Source organism: Oncorhynchus keta, chromosome 21, assembly GCF_023373465.1.
Source record: "Oncorhynchus keta strain PuntledgeMale-10-30-2019 chromosome 21, Oket_V2, whole genome shotgun sequence".
Classification (NCBI taxonomy): domain Eukaryota; kingdom Metazoa; phylum Chordata; class Actinopteri; order Salmoniformes; family Salmonidae; genus Oncorhynchus; species Oncorhynchus keta.
In genome coordinates, this window is record NC_068441.1 from 279,014 (window position 1) to 300,000 (window position 20,987).

Here is a 20,987-nt window from a genome sequence, read left to right on the forward strand (position 1 = left end):
TTTATTGGATATTTCAAACTTTTTAACAAATCAAAAACTGAATCAGTTTTGCAAAATATTCGAGAGACTGACATACTTTTTCCCATTCTTTTCCTGCAAAACAGCTCGAGCTCAGTGAGGTTGGATGGAGAGCATTTGTGAACAGCAGTTTTCAGTTCTTTCCACAGACGGAGATTGGATTCAGGTCTGACTTTGACTTGGCCATTCTAACACCCGGATATGTTTATTTTTGAACCATTCCATTGTAGATTTTGCTTTATGTTTTGGATCATTGTCTTGAACTGAAAAGACAAATCTCCATCCAACCTCACAGCTCGCAGCTGTCTTTTGCAGACTCCATGGGAAAAAGGGTTTCTCTCTCAGAATGGTCCAAAACTGATAGAGACATACCCCAAGCGACTTACAGCTGTAATCGCAGCAAAAGGTGGCGCTACAAAGTATTAACTTAAGGGGGCTGAATAATTTTGCACGCCCAATTATTCAGTTTTTGATTTGTTAGAAAAGTTTGAAATATCCAATAAATGTCGTTCCACTTCATGATTGTGTCCCGCTTGTTGTTGATTCTTCACAAAAAAATACAGTTTTATATCTTTATGTTTGAAGCCTGAAATGTGGCAAAAGGTCGCAAAGTTCAAGGGGGCTCTGAGTATGATGCTGCTGTAAGCTCTATTTCTGATGGCATTTAAAAAACACTGCCACTAGCACAGCAATCTTAATCTGCCCTCTACCTACAGTACTGTTCAGAAGTCTCCAACCACACTCGGCCTGACCAGTGCCATATTTACAAAATAAATAAATATATGGCTCTGGGCCTGACTACTCAACCGGCCATAAGGAAGAGAAGAAGTCACATGTTGTCTTAATGGTATTGTGGAAGTTAAAGAAACAGTTGTCTGCTATGTTAACCTGCTCAGTTAGCAAACAGTATCATTATTACTATGACATCAGTCAGCTGTGTAAAATACTTGTCCAATACAAAATCAACCTTAATGGGGTGCATATATACATCAATATTGTATATACTTCTATATACATGAATAGAATAGAGTGAAAAATGGTAATGTATGAATATGTTCACTTTTAAATTAAGACGTTGCGTGTGTGTATTACTTCGATCAATCTCCAATTGCAAGGTGGTTGTTAGTTTCGGTTGTTGTCTATTGTCACGCCCTGACCTTTATGTCTCTATTTTGGTTGGGTCAGGGCGTGAGTTGGGGTGGGCATTCTATGTTTTGTGTTGTATTTTTTTTCTATTTCTGTGTGTTTGGCCGGGTGTGGTTCTCAATCAGAGGCGTGTGTCTATTGTTGTCTCTGATTAAGAACCATACTTAGGTAGCCTTTTCCCACCTGTGTTTTGTGGGTAGTTGTTTTCTGTTGAGTGTGTGTATCACCTGTCAGAACTGTTTCGGTTATTCCTTTTGTTATTTTGTATTTAGTGTTCAGTTTCGAATAAATAATTTGAACGCGTGCACCTTGGTCCTCACCTTCTTCCTATGAATGCCGTTACATCTATTTTCCAACCTATTCTCTTTGTGTTGAATAGAGATATTAGGCTTATATACTCTTATTTTTGATATAGGTACAGAAAAGGCCAAAAGAGCCTAAAAGGATCATGTCTCGTCATTTACCCTCACAATGTACTGTACCTCCTAGACGGAGAAGAGCAGGATGAGCGCGCCCTATTGCCACACAGAACACTGCACCATCAGGCTCCAATCCTCATTGGCTAGTACAGCTTCAATTCATTCCAACAGGGTCAGAGGAATAGTAAGGGCTAAGAGGAAGCTGCCAATTCTAGGTTGTGTGTCGAATGGCACCCTACTCCCTTTATAGTCCACTACCTTTGACCAGAGCCCGACGGGAATAGGGTGCCATTTGGGACCTAAGCATAGTGGTTCAGTTACAGAGTTTTCTATGCTGCCATGGTTCCTTTGTATACACAATCCATACAGTAGGCCTACTATACCTACCCCCATACCCACATAGTACAATATGTTATATTCATATCACCTACAAAGTATTGGACAAATGGTTCAAGAGAGACAGGCGGATAGCAAGCAGGAGAGGCAGAGGGGAAAAGGCGGAGAAAGGGAGAGGGTGGAGGGCTACAGAGAGTTCTACAGAGGGAGGAAGAGAGTTGGTGTTACTGGGAAAGAGGGGAGGAGGATAGAGGGGTGATCAGAGGGCCGTTGATCCGCAGCATGCGAATTTACGAGGTAAGTCTTGGCAGAACCGGACACCTGGAGAGGGAGAGAGAAGGAGAAGAATAAACAAGGCAGTGAGTCAAATAAGCATTGCAGGCTTAGATTACGTCTGATAATATAGTCTTTATTGTGAGTGGGAAGAACTGTGCAGTTGAATTTCACTAGACTAGCTGGAGTCTAATGCTGAAATGGACTCCTAGGGTGCATCCCAAATGGCACCATATTCCCTATATAGTGCACTACTTTTCCATTTAGAACGCATCCATCGTTCCACCCAGCCAATTAGAAGGCTAGATGCAGCCATACTAATAACAATAATTCTTACATCTACCCAATAGGGGGTATATTAGGGGCTCTCTGGCCATTTAGAAATCAGCATAAGCACGTCCAGTCCAGTGCACTCCATCTTCTTCTCCCTTTCTATCTCCCTCTCCCGGAGAGAAACCGAGAGAGGGGTAGAAAGAGAGATGGAGAAAGAGAGAGGGCAGAAATACACAAGGCATTGAATCTGCTATCTTAGTATTGTATTGACATACTCATTCAATATTTAATATTCTCCCTCCCCCTCCTTACCTATCGAGCTGGGTCACTAGCTGGCATTCTGTTCTGGCTGGATGACGTGGTGCAGTTTGGCTGGGTTCTCCTGGTTGTGGTTGTCGCAGTGCTGCACATCATTCCTGGAAACAGCAACAGCAGAGTGGACACTCAGAGACATGTTATACAACACCAGGCAGGGCAAGCGGGAGGCACTCAGGAAGGTAGGCCACAGCAGCAGAAGGAAACCAGCAGCCGCACAGCATAGCAGTGAGGCACAAATTACAAAATGACATATAGGTTTTCGTACCCTGTAAACAGTCTATGGACGAGGTATGACAGAAATCCATGCTTTGGTTCAGTTTCCCTGGCACTGTTTCCACATGCTAACATTTTAGCGTTCACTGCAGAAATCCCATTCAAGTTATGGGACAGATATGAGCATTTTTTGAGCATCATGGTCAAATCATCTGTAAGTGACTATGTTGAGCTTCACAATAGATTTTTGATACTTTTGCATGATTTGGACATGAAAAGTAAGAGGATGTTTTATTTTTTTTATTTTACTAGGCAAGTCGGCAACAAATTCCTATTCACAATGACGGCTTACCCCAGCCAAACCCGGCTGATGCTGGGCCAATTGTGTGCCGCCCTACGGGACTCCCAATCACAGCCAGATGTGATAGAGCCTGGATTCAAACCAGTGACTGTTGTGACAACTCTTGCCCTGAGATGCAGTGCCTTAGATCGCTGTGCCAACTGGGAGCACAGAGGGACATTTCAAAATGCTGACGTTTGTATTTTAGCAAGGCTTGATTTATGGATTTGTCTATGTGGTCTTTATTCAAATGCACTTCATGTAATATAACAGGCTTTTCAACATTTGTGCACAATCTTTACTTAAAATATCAAAGGGACACACAAGGCACTAATTTTGTGGAACGACCCTGTTATCAAGCATGCCACATAGTAGTGTGGTGTAGTACAAGCCTGCAGGGGGATTCAATACATAACGGCAGCCAGGTCTGTGACAGTGGTGGGCAGTCTTACCTGTTGTCATTGATATCTGTAGTGTTCCCTGTGGATAGATGAAGCAGGTGTCAGGGTGAGGATGCAGTCAGGCCAGTGTATAGTGAACAGCGAGGAGTGCAGACCATAGAAATAGAATTACACTAATTATATCTACTGTATTTCTATGGAGCAGACCAAGTGAGGAGTGAGTTGAAGTGGGGAACATTGAATGCTGTTAACCTTACCGTTGACACTGTCAACATCCACCATTTCTGTAGAGTTGACTGTAGGGTCCTTCAATGTAGAGCCTTTTTCTGTAGTGTCCTTCTCTGTAGGGTGCTTCACTGGGGAGTTATCCATTGCGGCACTATTCACTGTAGTGTTATCCACTGTAGGGTGCTTCACTGGAGAATGATCTACTGTGGCGGCATTGTCCACTGTTGGGTTATCCACTGTAGTCTTCTGCACTGTAGTGTCCTTTACCGTGCCGTTGTCCACTGCGGTGGTTTTGGTTGGCTCAGCTGGCAGCCTACATGACAGACAGAGACCCATCAGTCACCTAGTCATGAATGTACAGTATTTCAATCAATCAATAATGTAAAATTACACTTCAGTGTCATGTTTGCACTTTTGTATAAAGCTCATACACAGCGAGCTCCATTCCTATGTTTGTACTCACGTCTTGGTCTGATGGAGGCTGGTCTCATTGGAGTGGTGATTGTTGGTCTGGGTGGGGTTGGAGTTAGATGCTGTAGCTGGGGGAGCGGCAGGGTGGCTGGTGTGATGGCTAGCTGTCTGGCTGGGGATCTGGAACATGGCGTTACTAAAATGGATGGAGTGTTGCTGTTCAGTAATGCGAACCCACGGGTTGGTGGGGGAGCAGAGTGGGAACTGGCCCGGACGGACGGGCTTGGCTGGGAAGAGAAAACAAAGCAATGTTGGTATCAAAATCATCATTGTCATCATCGTAGTTATCACCATCATCATCATGGCACATGGTTAATAAATAGATGTGCAACACGACGGCGGATTAAAAACTTTGAATTTTTCAATTTAATAAATGATTATACTAAATTATTGAAACCAATAGAATTTTATATAAAATCAGCAAAAAAGAAGCGTCCTCTGAGTTAATTTTCAGCAAATGTAACATGTGTAAATATTTGTATGAACATAACAAGATTCAACAACTGAGAAATAAACTGAACAAGTTCCACAGACATGTGACTAACGGAAATTGAATAATGTGTCCCTGAACAAAAGGGGGGGGGGGTCAAAATCAAAAGTAACAATCAGTATCTGGTGTGGCCACCAGCTGCATTAAGTACTGTAGAGCATCTCCTCCTCATGGACTACACCAGATTTGCCAGTTCTTGCTGAGAGATGTTACCAAGGCACCTGAAAGTTCCCAAGTTACCATGACGGACCCTCCAACTCCAAATCGATCCCGCTCCAGAGTACAGGGCTCGGTGATACGCTCATTCCTTCCACGATAAACGCGTATCCGACTATCACCCCCGGTGAGACAAAACCGCGACTCGTCAGTGAAGAGCACTTTTTGCCAGTCCTGTCTGGTCCAGCGACCGTGTGTGTGTGCCCATAGGCAACATTGTCGCCGGTGATGTCTGGTGAGGACCTGCCTTACAACAGGCCTACAAGCCCTCAGTCCAGCCTCTCTCAGCCGAATGTGGACAGTCTGAGCACTGATGGAGGGATTGTGCATTCCTGATATAACTTGGGCAGTTGTTGTTGTCATTCTGTACCTGTCCCGCAGGTGATGTTCGGATGTACCGATCCTGTGCAGGTGTTGTTACACGTGGTCTGCCACTGTGAGGACGATCAGCTATCCGTCCTGTCTCCCTGTAGCGCTGTCGAAGTACGGATATTGCAATTTATTACCCTGGCCACATCTGCAGTCCTCATGCGTCCTTGCAGCATGCCTAAGGCACGTTCATGCCGATGAGCAGGGACCCTGGGCATCTTTCTTTTGGTGTTTAGAAAGAGTCAGTAGAAAGGCCTCTTTAGTGTCCTAAGTTTTCATAACTGCTTCCTTAATTGCCTACCGTCTGTAAACTGTTACTGTCTTAACGACCGTTCCAATTGTCTATGTTTAAATCCTTTTCAATGAAGATCTGTGAAGTTATTTGGATTTTTACGAATTATCTTTGAAAGACAGCGTCCTGAAAAAGGGCCTTTTCTTTTTTTGCTGAGTTTAGTATGTATAATCTGGAAGTAGAAGCATAAATGTATTAGTTTGCTCAAGTTAGTGTTAGTATTTATTTTTTTAACATCATTACTATCATTGTGTGTGTGTTAGCTATCTGAGCTGCGTGTGTTTGGGTGTGTGAGAGACCTGTGTGTTACCTACCTGAGTGGTGTTCATGCACTTATGTTTATGCCTATGCGTGTGTGTGCGTGTATCATTACCTATCTGGGCAGCATGTTGCCTACGGAGGGGGTTCTTGGCCCTCATAACGTCTTTGATACTCTCCACTTCCTGTTGATAGCGTCTACGGTCCTTCATGGCCCCCTCCTTAGCCTCTTTCAGTGCACCTTCCAACGCCCGCACTCTCTCAGCTGTAGACCGAAGACGCTTCTCCAGCTTAGGAAGCTCACAACGCAGGTCTGCATTATCACGTACCAACTGGAGAGAAAAAAAAGAGAGATGGGGAGGCAATAGTCATGAGAGTGATAAAAATAGCCTGAGGTCAACAACGTATCTAATATTCGCTATTGGAATAGACACTATATATACAAAAGTATGTGGATACCCCTTCAAATTAGTGAATTTGGCTATTTCAGCCACATCTGTTGCTGACAGGTGTATAAGGTCGGAAACACTGCCATGCAACCTCATAGACAGACATTGGCACTAGAATGGCCTTACTGAAGAGCTTAGTGACTCATCGAAGCACCATAATACGAAGTCACATTTTCAACAAGTCAGTTCTTCAAATTTCTTCCCTGCTAGAGCTGCCTCGGTCAACTGTATGTGCTGTTATTGTGAAGTGGAAAAGTCTCGGATCAACAACGATAGCTGCGAAGTGGTAGGCAACAGAAGCTCATAGAACGGGAAGGTTGAGTGCCGTAGCAAGTAAAAATCTTCTTGATGTCACTTCTTCCTGTTTCTCCAATTAAGGTATTTGTCTCTTTTCGTGTCTTTCCCAGATGCTTTTAGAATATTTTGCACTTGTTTTCATGTTTCTATGTCATGATCGTCGTATGGAGGAGACCAAAGCGCAGCGTGGTGTGAATGCATACTTTAATGATTGACGAAAACACGAAGTACACTAAAACAAAAAACTAACTAACTTTATAACTAACTAACTAACTAACTAACTAACTAACTAACTAACTAACTAACTAACTAACTCCGCTATAGAAACTCTGTGCTAACATGCAACATAACACAGACAATAACCCACGAAATACCAAAAGAAGATGGCTGTCTAAATATGGTTCCCAATCAGAGACAACGATAAACACCTGGTTCTAATTGAGAACCAATCTAGGCAACCATAGACATATATATAAACACCTAGATGGTAAGCAACCCCATAAACTTACAAAACCCCTAGACAGTACAAAAAACACATACATCACCCATGTCACACCCTGACCTAACCAAAACAATAAAGAAAACAAAGAATACTCAGGTCAGGGTGTGACATTCTATGACAATCAATATAAAAATGATTGCGATTAAGAGATGTAAAAGTTGAGCGATGTCATTTCCGGTCACAACTTGCAGACTTGTTTACGAGTTGCTGTGCGTTTTGTTGCCAACCTATTTTGCTACCTGACAACTCTACGGTTTTTACTTTTTAATTACCGTTTATATTTTTGTTTTTTCCCTCAACTTTTTCATTCCGGACGCTTTATCTGGACACGGTTCGTCAGGACCTCCAACAGCCGAAGCTAAGTAGTAACATTAACATGATGCCTTCTAATTGCAGTCGCTGTACTCATAAATATACAGGAGAATGATCGCCTTATGGCGAGGATAGCTGTGCTACAATACAAGCCCAGCTTCAGACGCAATCGTTAGGCAAGGGTAATTTCAGTGTAGGAAAGGATGAAACAGTGTCTGTGCCACCAGTAAGTACAGATAGTAGTATAAATCCCCTGGCACAGTCCCCGCAGCCAGACAACTTTCTCACGGTTTCTGGAAGGAAATGCTGTAGGAATGCTCAACCGGTGTCACTCATTCAGCCGACAGAAACTTTCAACCGGTTTTCCCCATTAAGCAGCGAGTCGGAGTCAGAGGCCGAGTCTTCTCTGGTCTCTACTCCTCCCGTTACGGGGTCTGAGACGCCGAAGCTTCCCACCATTAGCTCTGACAAATTGAAAACTCTAGTCATTGGCGACTCCATTACCCGCAGTATTAGACTTAAAACGAATCATCCAGCGATCATACGCTGTTTACCAGGGGGCAGGGCTACCAACGTTAAGGCTAATCTGAAGATTGTGCTGGCTAAAGCTAAAACTGGCGAGTGTAGAGAGTATAGAGATATTGTTATCCACGTCGGCACCAACGATGTTAGGATGAAACAGTCAGAGATCACCAAGCGCAACATAGCTTCTGCGTGTAAATCAGCTAGAAAGATGTGACGGCATCGAGTGATTGTCTCTGGCCCCCTCCCAGTTAGGGGGAGTGATGAGCTCTACAGCAGAGTCTCACAACTCAATCTCTGGTTGAAAACTGTTTTTTGCCCCTCCCAAAAGATAGAATTTGTAGATAATTGGCCCTCTTTCTGCGACTGACCTACAAACAGGACCAAGCCTGACCTGCTGAGGAGTGACGGACTCCATCCTAGCTGGAGGGGTGCTCTCATCTTATCTACCAACATAGACAGGGCTCTAACTCCTCTAGCTCCACAATGAAATAGGGTGCAGGCCAGGCAGCAGGCTGTTAGCCAGCCTGCCAGCATAGTGGAGTCTGCCACTAGCACAGTCAGTGTAGTCAGCTCAGCTATCACCATTGAGACCGTGTCTGTGCCTCGACCTAGGTTGGGCAAAACTAAACATGGCGGTGTTCGCCTTAGCAATCCCACTAGGATAAAGACCACCTCCATTCCTGTCATTATTGAAAGAGATCATGATACCTCACATCTCAAAATAGGGCTATTTAATGTTAGAGCCCTTACTTCAAAGGCAATTATAGTCAATGAACTAATCACTAATCATAATCTTGATGTGATTGGCCTGACTGAAACATGGCTTAAGCCTGATGAATTTACTGTGTTAAATGAGGCCTCACCTCCTGGCTACACTAGTGACCATATCCCCCGTGCATCCCGCAAAGGCGGAGGTGTTGCTAACATTTACGATAGCAAATTTCAATTTTTCTAGTCATGAAATCTATGCAGCCTACTCAATCACTTGTTATAGCTAATGTTTACAGGCCTCCTGGGCCATATACAGCGTTCCTCATTGAGTTCCCTGAATTCCTATCGGACCTTGTAGTCATAGCAGATAATATTCTAATCTTTGGTGACTTTAATGGAAAAGTCCACAGACCCACTCCAGAAGGCTTTTCTGGACCTAGTTGTGTCCCATGGAATAAATGTTGTGGATCTTAATGTTTTTCCTCATAATCCTGGACTATCGGACCACCATTTTATTACGTTTGCAATTGCAACAAATAATCTGCTCAGACCCCAACCAAGGAACATCAAAAGTTGTGCTATAAATTCACAGACAACACAAAGATTCCTTGATGTCCTTCCAGATTCCCTCTGTCTACCCATGGACGCCAGAGGACAAAAATCAGTTAACCACCTAACTGAGGAACTCAATTTAACATTGCGCAATACCCTAGATGCAGTTGCACCCCTAAAAACTAAAAACATTTCTCATAAGAAACTAGCTCCCTGGTACACAGAAAATACCCGAGCTCTGAAGCAAGCTTCCAGAAAATTGGAACGGAAATGGCGCCACACCAAACTGGAAGTCTTCCGACTAGCTTGGAAAGACAGTACCGTGCAGTACCGAAGAGCCCTTACTGCTGCTCGATCATCCTATTTTTCTAACTTAATTGAGGAAAATAAGAACAATCCGAAATTCCTTTTTGATACTGTCGCAAAGCTAACTAAAAAGCAGCATTCCCCAAGAGAGGATGGCTTTCACTTTAGCAGTGATAAATTCATGAACTTCTTTGAGGAAAAGATTATGATTATTAGAAAGCAAATTACGGACTCCTCTTTAAATCTGCGTATTCCTTCAAAGCTCAGTTGTCCTGAGTCTGCACAACTCTGCCAGGACCTAGGATCAAGAGAGACGCTCAAGTGTTTTAGTACTATATCTCGACACAATGATGAAAATAATAATGGCCTCTAAACCTTCAAGCTGCATACTGGACCCTATTCCAACTAAACTACTGAAAGAGCTGCTTCATGTGCTTGGCCCTCCTATGTTGAACATAATAAACAGCTCTCTATCCACCGGATGTGTACCAAACACTAAAAGTGGCAGTAATAAAGCCTCTCTTGAAAAAGCCAAACCTTGACCCAGAAAATATAAAAAACCTTTGGCCGATATCGAATCTTCCATTCCTCTCAAAAATTTTAGAAAAGGCTGTTGCGCAGCAACTCACTGCCTTCCTGAAGACAGACAATGTATACGAAATGCTTCAGTCTGGTTTTAGACCCCATCATAGCACTGAGACTGCACTTGTGAAGGTTGTAAATGACATTTTAATGGCATCGGAACGGGGCTCTGCATCTGTCCTCGTGCTCCGAGACCTTAGTGCTGCTTTTGATACCATCGATCACCACATTCTTTTGGAGAGATTGGAAACCCAAATTGGTCTACACGGACAAGTTCTGGACTGGTTTAGATCTTATCTGTCGGAAAGATATCAGTTTGTCTTTGTAAATGGTTTGTCCTCTGTCAAATCAACTGTAAATTTCGGTGTTCCTCAAGGTTCCGTTTTAGGAGCACTATTGTTTTCACTATTTATTTTACCTATGGGGGTTGTTATTCGAAAACATAATGTTAACTTTCACTGTTATGCGGATGACACACATCTGTACATTTCAATGAAACATGGTGAAGCCCCAAAATTGCCCTTGCTAGAAGCATGTGTTTCAGACATAAGGAAGTGGATGGCTGCAAACGTTCTACTTTTAAATTCGGCCAAACAGAGATGCTTGTTCTAGGTCCCAAGAAACAAAGAGATCTTCTGTTGAATCTGACAATTAATCTTAATGGTTGTACAGTCGTCTCAAATAAAACTGTGAAGGACCTCAGCGTTACTCTGGACCCTGATCTCTCTTTTGAAGAACATATCAAGACCATTTCAAGGACAGCTTTTTTCCATCTACGTAACATTGCAAAAATCAGAAACGTTCTGTCCAAAAATTATGCAGAAAAATTAATCTATGCTTTTGTCACTTTTAGGTTCGACTACTGCAATGCTCTACTTTCCGGCTACCCGGATAAAGCACTAAATACACTTCAGTTAGTGCTAAATACGGCTGCTAGAATCCTGAATAGAACCCCCAAAAATATATTATATTACTCCAGTGCTAGCCTCCCTACACTGGCTTCCTGTCAAAGCAAGGGCTGATTTCAAGGTTTTATTGCTAACCTACAAAGCATTACATGGGCTTGCTCCTACCTATCTCTCTGATTTGGTCCTGCCGTACATACCTACACGTACGCTACGGTCACAAGACGCAGGCCTCCTAATTTCTAAGCAAACAGCTGGAGGCAGGGCTTTCTCCAATAGAGCTCCATTTTTATGGAACGGTCTGCTTACCCATGTCAGAGACGCAAACTCGGTCTCAACCTTTAAGTCTTTACTGAAGACTCATCTCTTCAGTGGGTCATATGATTGAGTGTAGTCTGGCCCAGGAGTGGGAAGGTGAACGGAAAGGCTCTGGAGCAACGAACCGCCCTTGCTGTCTCTGCCTGGCCGGTTCCCCTCTTTCCACTGGGATTCTCTGCCTCTAACCCTATTACAGGGGCTGAGTCACTGGCTTACTGGGGCTCTCTCATGCCGTCCCTGGAAGGGGTGCGTCACCTGAGTGGGTTGATTCACTGATGTGGTCATCCTGTCTGGGTTGGCGCCCCCCCCTTGGGTTGTGCCGTGGCGGAGATCTTTGTGGGCTATACTCAGCCTTGTCTCAGGATGGTAAGTTGGTGGTTGAAGATAACCCTCTAGTGGTGTGGGGGCTGTGCTTTGGCAAAGTGGGTGGGGTTATATCCTTCCTGTTTGGCCCTGTCCGGGGGTGTCCTCGGATGGGGCCAGAGTGTCCCCTGACCCCTCCTGAATCAGCCTCCAGTATTTATGCTGCAGTAGTTTATGTGTCGGGGGGCTAGGGTCAGTTTGTCATATCTGGAGTACTTCTCCTGTCCTATTCGGTGTCCTGTGTGAATCTGAGTGTGCGTTCTCTCCTTCTCTCTTTCTTTCTCTCTCTCGGAGGACCTGAGCCCTTGGACCATGCCCCAGGACTACCTGACATGATGACTCCTTGCTGTCCCCAGTCCACCTGGCCGTGCTGCTGCTCCAGTTTCAACTGTTCTGCCTTATTATTATTCGACCACGCTGGTCATTTATGAACATTTGAACATCTTGGCCATGTTCTGTTATTAATCTCCACCCGGCACAGCCAGATGAGGACTGGCCACCCCACATAGCCTGGTTCCTCTCTAGGTTTCTTCCTAGGTTTTGGCCTTTCTAGCGAGTTTTTCCTAGCCACCGTGCTTCTACACCTGCATTGCTTGCTGTTTGGGGTTTTAGGCAGGGTTTCTGTACAGCACTTTGAGATATCAGCTGATGTATGAAGGGCTATATAAATAAATTTGATTTGATTTGATTAGAAATGCATTTTTATATGATTGAATTATTTCTACCAAATCAAAATCTAACTTATGAAAATCAAAGGTTGTAAAAGTAGGACAGGCCTTTGTAGAATAATTAGCACCTGTTTTGATGTTTCTCTGACAATCATTGCAAACGTTATTGCGAACAAGAGATTTAAATGCATTTTTATATGATTTGACTATTTATATCAAATCAACACTTTACTTCTTATGCAAATCAAAGGTTGTAAATGTATGAATGAAACAATGCATGAATGCAACGACTTTCTATAAATGCATTAACTGGATTGTGTTTCGGAATTAACTTAGCTATATGTCACGTTGTCGATGTAATTTATTGACAGTAGGCTATCCATTGTAGCGTACAGCCGATTTGTTTGGTAAAGTTAAAACAAAATGCAAGTCTATTGTTCTTGGATCTACGCGGTAAAATGCTGGTAAAATAAACTGATAGATTGCCCGAAAATAGACTGACTGTGCATTGTTACCTCTGGAATTGTGACATTTATAGTTAACAAGTGTCTATTTAATGTTGATAAGTTTAAATCTGTGCCAATATGTATAGGATAGTTACTATGATAAATATGTAAAATGCATGAGCAGCCAACTAAGGGACTAAAGGAAATGAAGGGGATTGTGAGGGAAAGCTAGGTAGAGAGGAGGAGCAGGACAGCCTTTTTTTACACACGTGTTTTATGGAGCCATTAAACGTTATTGTACTCAATATCTTTTTACTGGTAAGTATTTTTGAAAGATATGACAACTTTGTCTGATGAACATGTTTGTGTCCACAGGACTGTGTCCACAGGAGGCCCAGACTGCTCTTACACAACCCGACACGGTACATTCAGCAAGGGCTCAACACAACCATCCAACTGCGATTTTCATGTAGTATTTACGATTTACCTTCAATGCCCCTCATGCTTTGTGTAATGTATCTCTATCTAATCCTCTCTTTCCATTGTTTCTGTTGCAGTCTTCAGATATCAGGCAGAGGCTAGCAAAAAACACTCAAACTGGACCTGAACTGAACTGAAAAGAAGAGCGACCCAAGGGATGTGTGCTTTGGGGACGTTTAACAGAATGTGACTGGCAGAATGGGTGTTGTATGTGGAGGATGAGGGCTGCAGTAGGTATCTCAGATAGGGGGGAGTGAGGCCTAAGAGGGTTTTATCAATAAGCATCAGTGGGTCTTGCGACAGGTATACAGAGATGACAAGTTTACAGAGGAATATAGAGTGCAGTGATGTGTCCTATAAGAAGCATTGGTGGCAAATCTGATGGCCGAATGGTAAAGAACATCTAGCCACTTGAGAGCACCCTTACCTGCCGATCTATAAATTAAGTCTCCGTAATCTAGCATGGGTAGGATGGTCATCTGAATCAAGGTTAGTTTGTCAGCTGTGGTGAAAGAGGAGTGATTATGATAGAGGAAACCAAGTCTAGATTTAACCATATATCCAATCCAATAGTTTCAGAAAAGTAGTCACTTCTTGAGATCTGTATTAAAATATTTAGTTTAAGTAGTTGCGTTCTCAGATCTGAATTCAAATAGTTTAAAAAAGTAGTAACTTTCTGAGATCTGTATTCAAATGGTTTTAAAGTTTTAATTTTGTGTTGTCCTCCAGGAAAAATGTTTATTTATACAAATCATAGTTAACTATAGTTATCCCAGGTCTGGTGTGAGTGCCAGTCAGCAGGTAAATCTACCAAAAGAAAGTGTGTGTGTGTGTATATGCGAAAGCATGTTCCTGTGTGTGCACACACTGTGTGCGTGTCCATTCGAGCCAGTCTGTAGAGCCACCTCTATGTATTACAGCAGCAGCAGTATAAGTAACATTACATTTCCTGCTGCTGTGTTTTTAGAGGGACTTTTATCTGGTTCTGCAGTACAGGGTGATTGATGTAGCTGGCTCTACAGTACTTAGTACCCAGAGGAGAGCAATGGTACAGCCAGGACAAAAATAATTTGTTTGGTCCCTTTTGTCCCTCTCCTACTTATTCTGCTCGTTTTTGAATTCCCCTCATTCTCTCACTGGTGCTCAAACACTAAGTCATAGGTGCACTTTTAGAAAAAAAGGTGCTAAGTAGAACCATTCAGGGTTCTTCGGGTTTGTCCCCATTGGGGAACCCTTTTGTTGCTGGGTAGGACCCTTTGCAGAGGGGTTCTATCTATAAACCTCTATGTAGGGTTCGTCAAAGAACCCCCTGTATATGGTTCTACCTAGAACCCTCTACGAAGAACCATTTTATAATCTAAAACATTCTTCCTCGAATTGTCTATGAAGGGTTCCACCGAGAACGCTTTTATCTTTGGAGGGTTCTTTATAGAACCGGTAGAACCCACCAATCTTAGCCTTTCCCCCAAAATGTTTTTTATGACAATACATATGTATATCATAAGGCCTTTCTTTGAGGGCGTAGTTATACCCTAACACAGTGGTGTTAGGAATCTCCAGGATTACAGGCCACATCAGGGTTGCAAGTCACATTATGCTGGCTTGCAAAGTGATGTGTAATTCCTATTGGAATCCAGCTAGAGTTAGGATAGCCTGGAACAACCGACAGGTGCAAGAAATCCAATTACTAACAGATTGGATTAGTTTTGAAATCTGTATGTTATTTATGTTTGTGTAGGATAAAATTTATCAACCAATCAATGTACATGCAAAAACACATATTACAGTAAAACAAACAATTCTGAAAATTTCCCGGCAAATTATAATGCTGGGAATTATGCTGCGCCACTCAGGAGGCCCATGTAGAACCCTTCCTGCCTTCCAAAGAATCCTTCTTGCCTTTCAAATAACTATTTTTTCCAAAAACAATTCTGAGGATGTTAACGGTTCTAGGTAGAACCCTTTGACTTACAAAGAACCCTTGTCTTCCAAAAAGGGTTCTTCTGATCAGAACAGTTTTTGGTAGAACACCATCCCTCCTCAAATAACCTGTTTGGAACACTTTTTTCTAAGTGTGTGTATGGAATAGAAATGGGCTTTGAAGTTTTTATGCAGGCTAAAACTAGGGCCAGGGCCTGTATTCAGAAAGAGTCTGAAAGAAGGTCCCTGCTGTTCTTATATAATCTAATTCATTATGAACCTTAAAGACAAACCAGGGGGCCAATGTATCTTTGCATATCAGAGTAAGACTGCTGATCTAGGATCAGGTCCACCTGTCCATATTATCTTATTCATTATTTTTATTATAATGTTATTCAATTAATCACTATTTCAGCACTCCTACTCTGAGACTTTGTCAAGAGTCCAGGCCGCTCTGCTCCACACACGCAACACATTCATCCACCTACCTGTTTGTGAACTTTTGTAAGCTGGTCCAGGTTGTTCTCAAGAAAGGAAATCTTCTGCTTCTGGTGGCTACATCCCCCGCTATCATCTGGCTCCATCTCTGAATGCTGCAGCGGGAAGAAACAGAGAGAGAGAGAGAGAGAGACAGAGAGAGAAACAGAGAGAAACAGAGAGAGAGAGAGAGAAAAAAACACAGAGAGAGAGAGAGAGAGAGAGAAACAGAGAGAAACAGAGAGACAGAGAGAGAGAGAGAGAGAGAGAGAGAGAGAGAGAGAGAGAAAAGAGAGAGAGAGAGAGAAACAGAGAGAGAGAGAGAGAGAAACAGAGAGAGAGAGAGAGAGAGAAACAGAGAGAGAGAGAGAAACAGAGAGAGAGAGAGAAACAGAGAGAGAGAGAGAGAGAAACAGAGAGAAACAGAGAGAGAGACAGAGAGAAACAGAGAGAGAGACAGAGAGACAGAGAGAGAGACAGAGAGAGACAGAGAGAGAGACAGAGAGAGACAGAGAGAGAGATAAAGAGACAGAGAGAGAGATAAAGAGACAGAGAGAGAGAGAAGGAGATAAAGAGAAAGAAAATGAGAATGTGGTTAAGATCACACTAGATATCATTTAGATTAATGGTCACCAACCGGTCGATGGATCCTAGGCATTCCTAGACGGTCACCAGACATTTATGTAAAAAACCCAACGATGTAGTCAACCTTGCATTCCTATTTCTTTTATTCGTATTGAGCTGTTTGCGGTAGGTGCATTTCATTCAGCAGCCCTAGCGCCGGGAAGGCAAAGTGTTCCCATTTTTAACCATTTCATGTGTCTGAAGATAGAGCTCTGTCTACCCGGCAGGTCCAGAGACCAAATCAAGTGCACCGATAGGCCTACCGCTGGCCAATCAGATATGATCTATGATCTATGATCTATGTCTGCACAGTCGAGCCATAGACTGTAAAAAGAAGTGACAAATGCACAGCAAAGTTGATACAGTGAGATTTCAAATCGTTTAAAACCATGAGTAGAGAGAGACTCAACGTATACAGCAAAGAGCTGCTGTTTTTATGAGTAAAGTTCATGTTTAACCTCTTGAACCTCTGGGGGCAGTATTTCATTTTTGGATGAAAAACGTTCCCGTTTTAAACAAGATATTTTGTCATGAAAATATGCTCGACTATGCATATAATTGACAGCTTTGGAAAGAAAACACTGACATTTCCAAAACTGCAAAGATATTGTCTGTGAGTGCCACAGAACTAATACTACAAGCGAAACCAAGATGAAATTTCATACAGGAAGTGAGACAGATTTTTGAGGCGCTGTGTTCCAATGTCTCCTTATATGGCTGTGAATGCGCAAGGAGAGAGCCTACACTTTCTGTCATTTCCCCAAGGTGTTTGCAGCATTGTGACGTATTTGTAGGCATATCATTGGAAAATTGACCATAAGAGACTACATTTACCAGGTGTCCGCTCGGTGTCCTCCGTCGAAACTATTGCGTAATCTCCAGGTGCGTGCATGTTTCCATTTTGAACAGAGGAGAAACCAAACTGCCACGAGTGACTTATCATCGAATTGATTCTAAACAACGTTTGCCATGTTTCTGTCGATATTATGGAGTTCATTTGAAAAAAAGTTTGGCATTTTGATGACTGAATTTTAGTTTTTTTTTACTCAGCCAAACGTGATGAACAAAACGGAACGATTTCTCCTACACAAATAATATTTTTGGAAAAACTGAACATTTGCTATCTAACTGAGAGTCTCCTCATTGAAAACATCCGAAGTTCTTCAAAGGTAAATGATTTTATTTGAATGCTTTTCTTGTTTTCGTGAGAAAGTTGCCTGCTGAATGTTAGGCTTAACGCTATGCTAGCTATCAATACTCTTACACAAATGCTTGTGTAGCTATGGTTGAAAAGAATTTTTTGAAAATCTGAGATGACAGTGTTGTTAACAAAAGGCTAAGCTTGTGAGCCAATATATTTATTTAATTTCATTTGCGATTTTCATGAATAGTTAACGTTGCGTTATGGTAATGAGCTTGAGGCTTTAATTACGCTCCCGGAAAGGGGATTGCTCGTCACAACAGGTTAAGTTGTTATTCAGCACTGTCTTGGTACAACACTTTTATAAGCCATAACATGTGCTTTCTCGCTACTTCCACTGAAGCCACAAGTTCTGAAGCTGCAATAAATGAGTATAGCAAAGTGTTTCCGGTAAGCTTGCGTTGCTACTATTAATGGCTTGTGTCTTTTTTAATATAGAGGAATATTTAACTTTCTCTGGTCATAGGAGTAACAACATGAATTGGGGGATGAGGCAGAAATAATTCAGTGCGACTTGAGTTTCGCTATCAGATGGGAGATTACCCTTTTTCTTAGCAGAGGGAGTTTGGAGGGACAGTGAGGTGAGTAGAGTGTGAGGCAGCCTCACACTGCTCCCTCCATCTGCCTTATTGCCTGCATCCGTAATGGGTCAGCGGTCAAACGACCTCCACTCATCACTGTCAAACGCTCCCTGAAACAGTTCAGCGAGCAGGCCTTTCTAATCGACCTGGCCAGGGTATCCTGGAAGGATATTGATCTCATCCCGTCAGTAGAGGATGTCTGGTTATTTTTTTTAAAATGCCTTCCTAACCATCTTAAATAAGCATGCCCCATTCAATAAATTTAGAACCAGGAACAGATATAGCCCTTGGTTCTCCCCAGACTTGACAGCCCTTAACCAACACAAAAACATCCTATGGCGTTCTGCATTAGCATCGAACAGCCCCCGTGATATGCAGCTTTTCAGGGAAGCTAGAAACCATTATACACAGGCAGTTAGAAAAGCCAAGGCTAGCTTTTTCAAGCAGAAATTTGCTTCCTGCAACACTAACTCAAAAAAGTTCTGGGACACTGTAAAGTCCATGGAGAATAAGAACACCTCCTCCCAGCTGCCCACTGCACTGAAGATAGGAAACACTGTCACCACTGATAAATCCACTATAATTGAGAATTTCAATAAGCATTTTTCTACGGTTGGCCATGCTTTCCACCTGGCTACCCCTACCCCAGGTCAACAGCACTGCACCCCCCACAGCAACTCGCCCAAGCCTTCCCCATTTCTCCTTCTCCCAAATCCAGTCAGCTGATGTTCTGAAAGAGCTGCAAAATCTGGACCCCTACAAATCAGCCGGGCTAGACAATCGGGACCCTTTCTTTCTAAAATTATCTGCCGAAATTGTTGCCACCCCTATTACTAGCCTGTTTTTCGTGTCGTCTGAGATTCCTAAAGATTGGAATGCAGCTGCCGTCATCCCCCTCTTCAAAGGGGGGGGACAATCTTGACCCAAACTGCTACAGACCTATATCTATCCTACCCTGCCTTTCTAAGGTCTTCGAAAGCCAAGTGAACAAACAGATTACCGACCATTTCAAATCTCACCATACCCTCTCTGCTATGCAATCTGGTTTCAGAGCTGGTCATGGGTGCACCTCAGCCACGCTCAAGGTCCTAAGAGATATCTTTTTTAACCGCCATTGATAAGAAACATTATTGTGCAGCCGTATTCATTTATCTGGCCAAGGCTTTCGACTCTGTCAATCACCACATCATTATCGGCAGACTCGACAGCCTTGGTTTCTCAAATGATTGCCTCGCCTGGTTCCCTAAGTACTTCTCTGATAGAGTTCAGTGTGTCAAATCGGACGGTCTGTTGTCCGGACCTCTGACAGTCTCTATGGGGGTGCCACAGGGTTCAATCCTTGGACCGACTCTCTTCTCTGTATACATCAATGATGTCGCTCTTGCTGCTGGTGAGTCTCTGATCCACCTCTACGCAGACAACACCATTCTGTATACTTCTGGCCCTTCTTTAGACACTGTGTTATCAACCCTCCAGGATAGCTTCAATGCCATAGAACTCTCTTTCCGTGGCCTCCAATTTCTGTTAAATACAAGTAAAACTAAAAGCATGCTCTTCAACCGATCGCTGCCTGCACCTGCCCGCCTGTCTAACATCACTACTCTGGACGGCTCTGACTTAGAATACGTGGACAACTACAAATACCTAGATGTCTGGTTAGACTATAAACTCTCCTTCCAGACCCACATCAAACATCTCCAATCCAAAGTTACATCTAGAATTGGCTTCCTATTTCGCTACAAAGCATCCTTCACTCATGCTGCCAAACATACCCTTGTAAAACTGACCATCCTACCAATCCTCGACTTTTACAAAATATCCTACTCAACAAATTGGATGCAGTCTATCACAGTGCCACCCGTTTTGTCACCAAAGCCCCATATACTACCCACCTGTACGCTCTCGTTGGCTGGCCCTCGCTTCATACTCGTCGCCAAACCCACTGGCTCCAGGTCATCTACAAGACCCTGCTAGGTAAAGTCCCCCCTTATCTCAGCTCGCTAGTCACCATAGCATCACACACCTGTAGCACACGCTCCAGCAGGTATATCTCTCTGGTCACCCCCAAAACCAATGATTTATTTGGCTGTCTCTCCTTCCAGTTCTCTGCTGCCAATGACTGGAACGAACTACAAAAATCTCTGAAACTGGAAACACTTATCTCCCTCACTAGCTTTAAGCGTGAGCTGTCAGAGCAGCTCACAGATTACTGCACCTGTACATAGCCTACCTATAATTTTGCCCAAACAACTACATCTTTCCCTACTGTATTTATTTAATTTTATTTATTTATTTATTTTGCTCCTTTATAGCCCATTATTTTTATCTCTACTTTGCACATTCTTCCACTGCAAATCTACCATTCCAGTGTTTTACTTGCTATATTGTATTTACTTTGCCACCATGGCCCTTTTCCCTTATCTCACATCGTATATAGACTTGTTTCTACTGTATTATTGACTGTATGTTTGTTTTACTCCATGTGTAACTCTGTGTCGTTGTATGTGTCAAACTGCTTTGCTTTATCTTGTCCAGGTTGCAATTGTAAATGAGAACTTGTTCTCACCTTGCCTACCTGGTTAAATAAAGGTTAAATGAAAAATCCCCTCAGACTGACCATCAGATGCAGGCCATCATCCAGTAACAACAATAACAGCTACCATCAGTCCAGTAATTAACAACAATATATAAATATGGTCACATAGCT

General features: G+C 42.8%; 1 protein-coding gene across 2 annotated transcripts in view; it reads right to left on the bottom strand.

The window, feature by feature from the left end:
- Positions 1-505: 505 nt before the first annotated feature.
- The window catches only part of LOC118399904 (kinesin heavy chain-like), a 146,363-nt gene continuing 125,881 nt past the window's right edge, over positions 506-20,987 (bottom strand). The window contains exons 24-30 of one of the 2 annotated variants that reach the window (XM_052473185.1): positions 15,886-15,990; positions 6,177-6,393; positions 4,429-4,663; positions 3,995-4,278; positions 3,789-3,816; positions 2,778-2,881; positions 506-2,240 (exon numbers count right to left, since the gene is read on the bottom strand). In XM_052473185.1, the coding sequence (XP_052329145.1) occupies positions 2,794-2,881; positions 3,789-3,816; positions 3,995-4,278; positions 4,429-4,663; positions 6,177-6,393; positions 15,886-15,990 (957 nt within the window). In that variant the 3' untranslated portion in view covers positions 506-2,240; positions 2,778-2,793. The remainder of the gene's footprint in view (positions 2,241-2,777; positions 2,882-3,788; positions 3,817-3,994; positions 4,279-4,428; positions 4,664-6,176; positions 6,394-15,885; positions 15,991-20,987) is intronic. The other variant, XM_052473186.1, reaches the window with a different exon arrangement.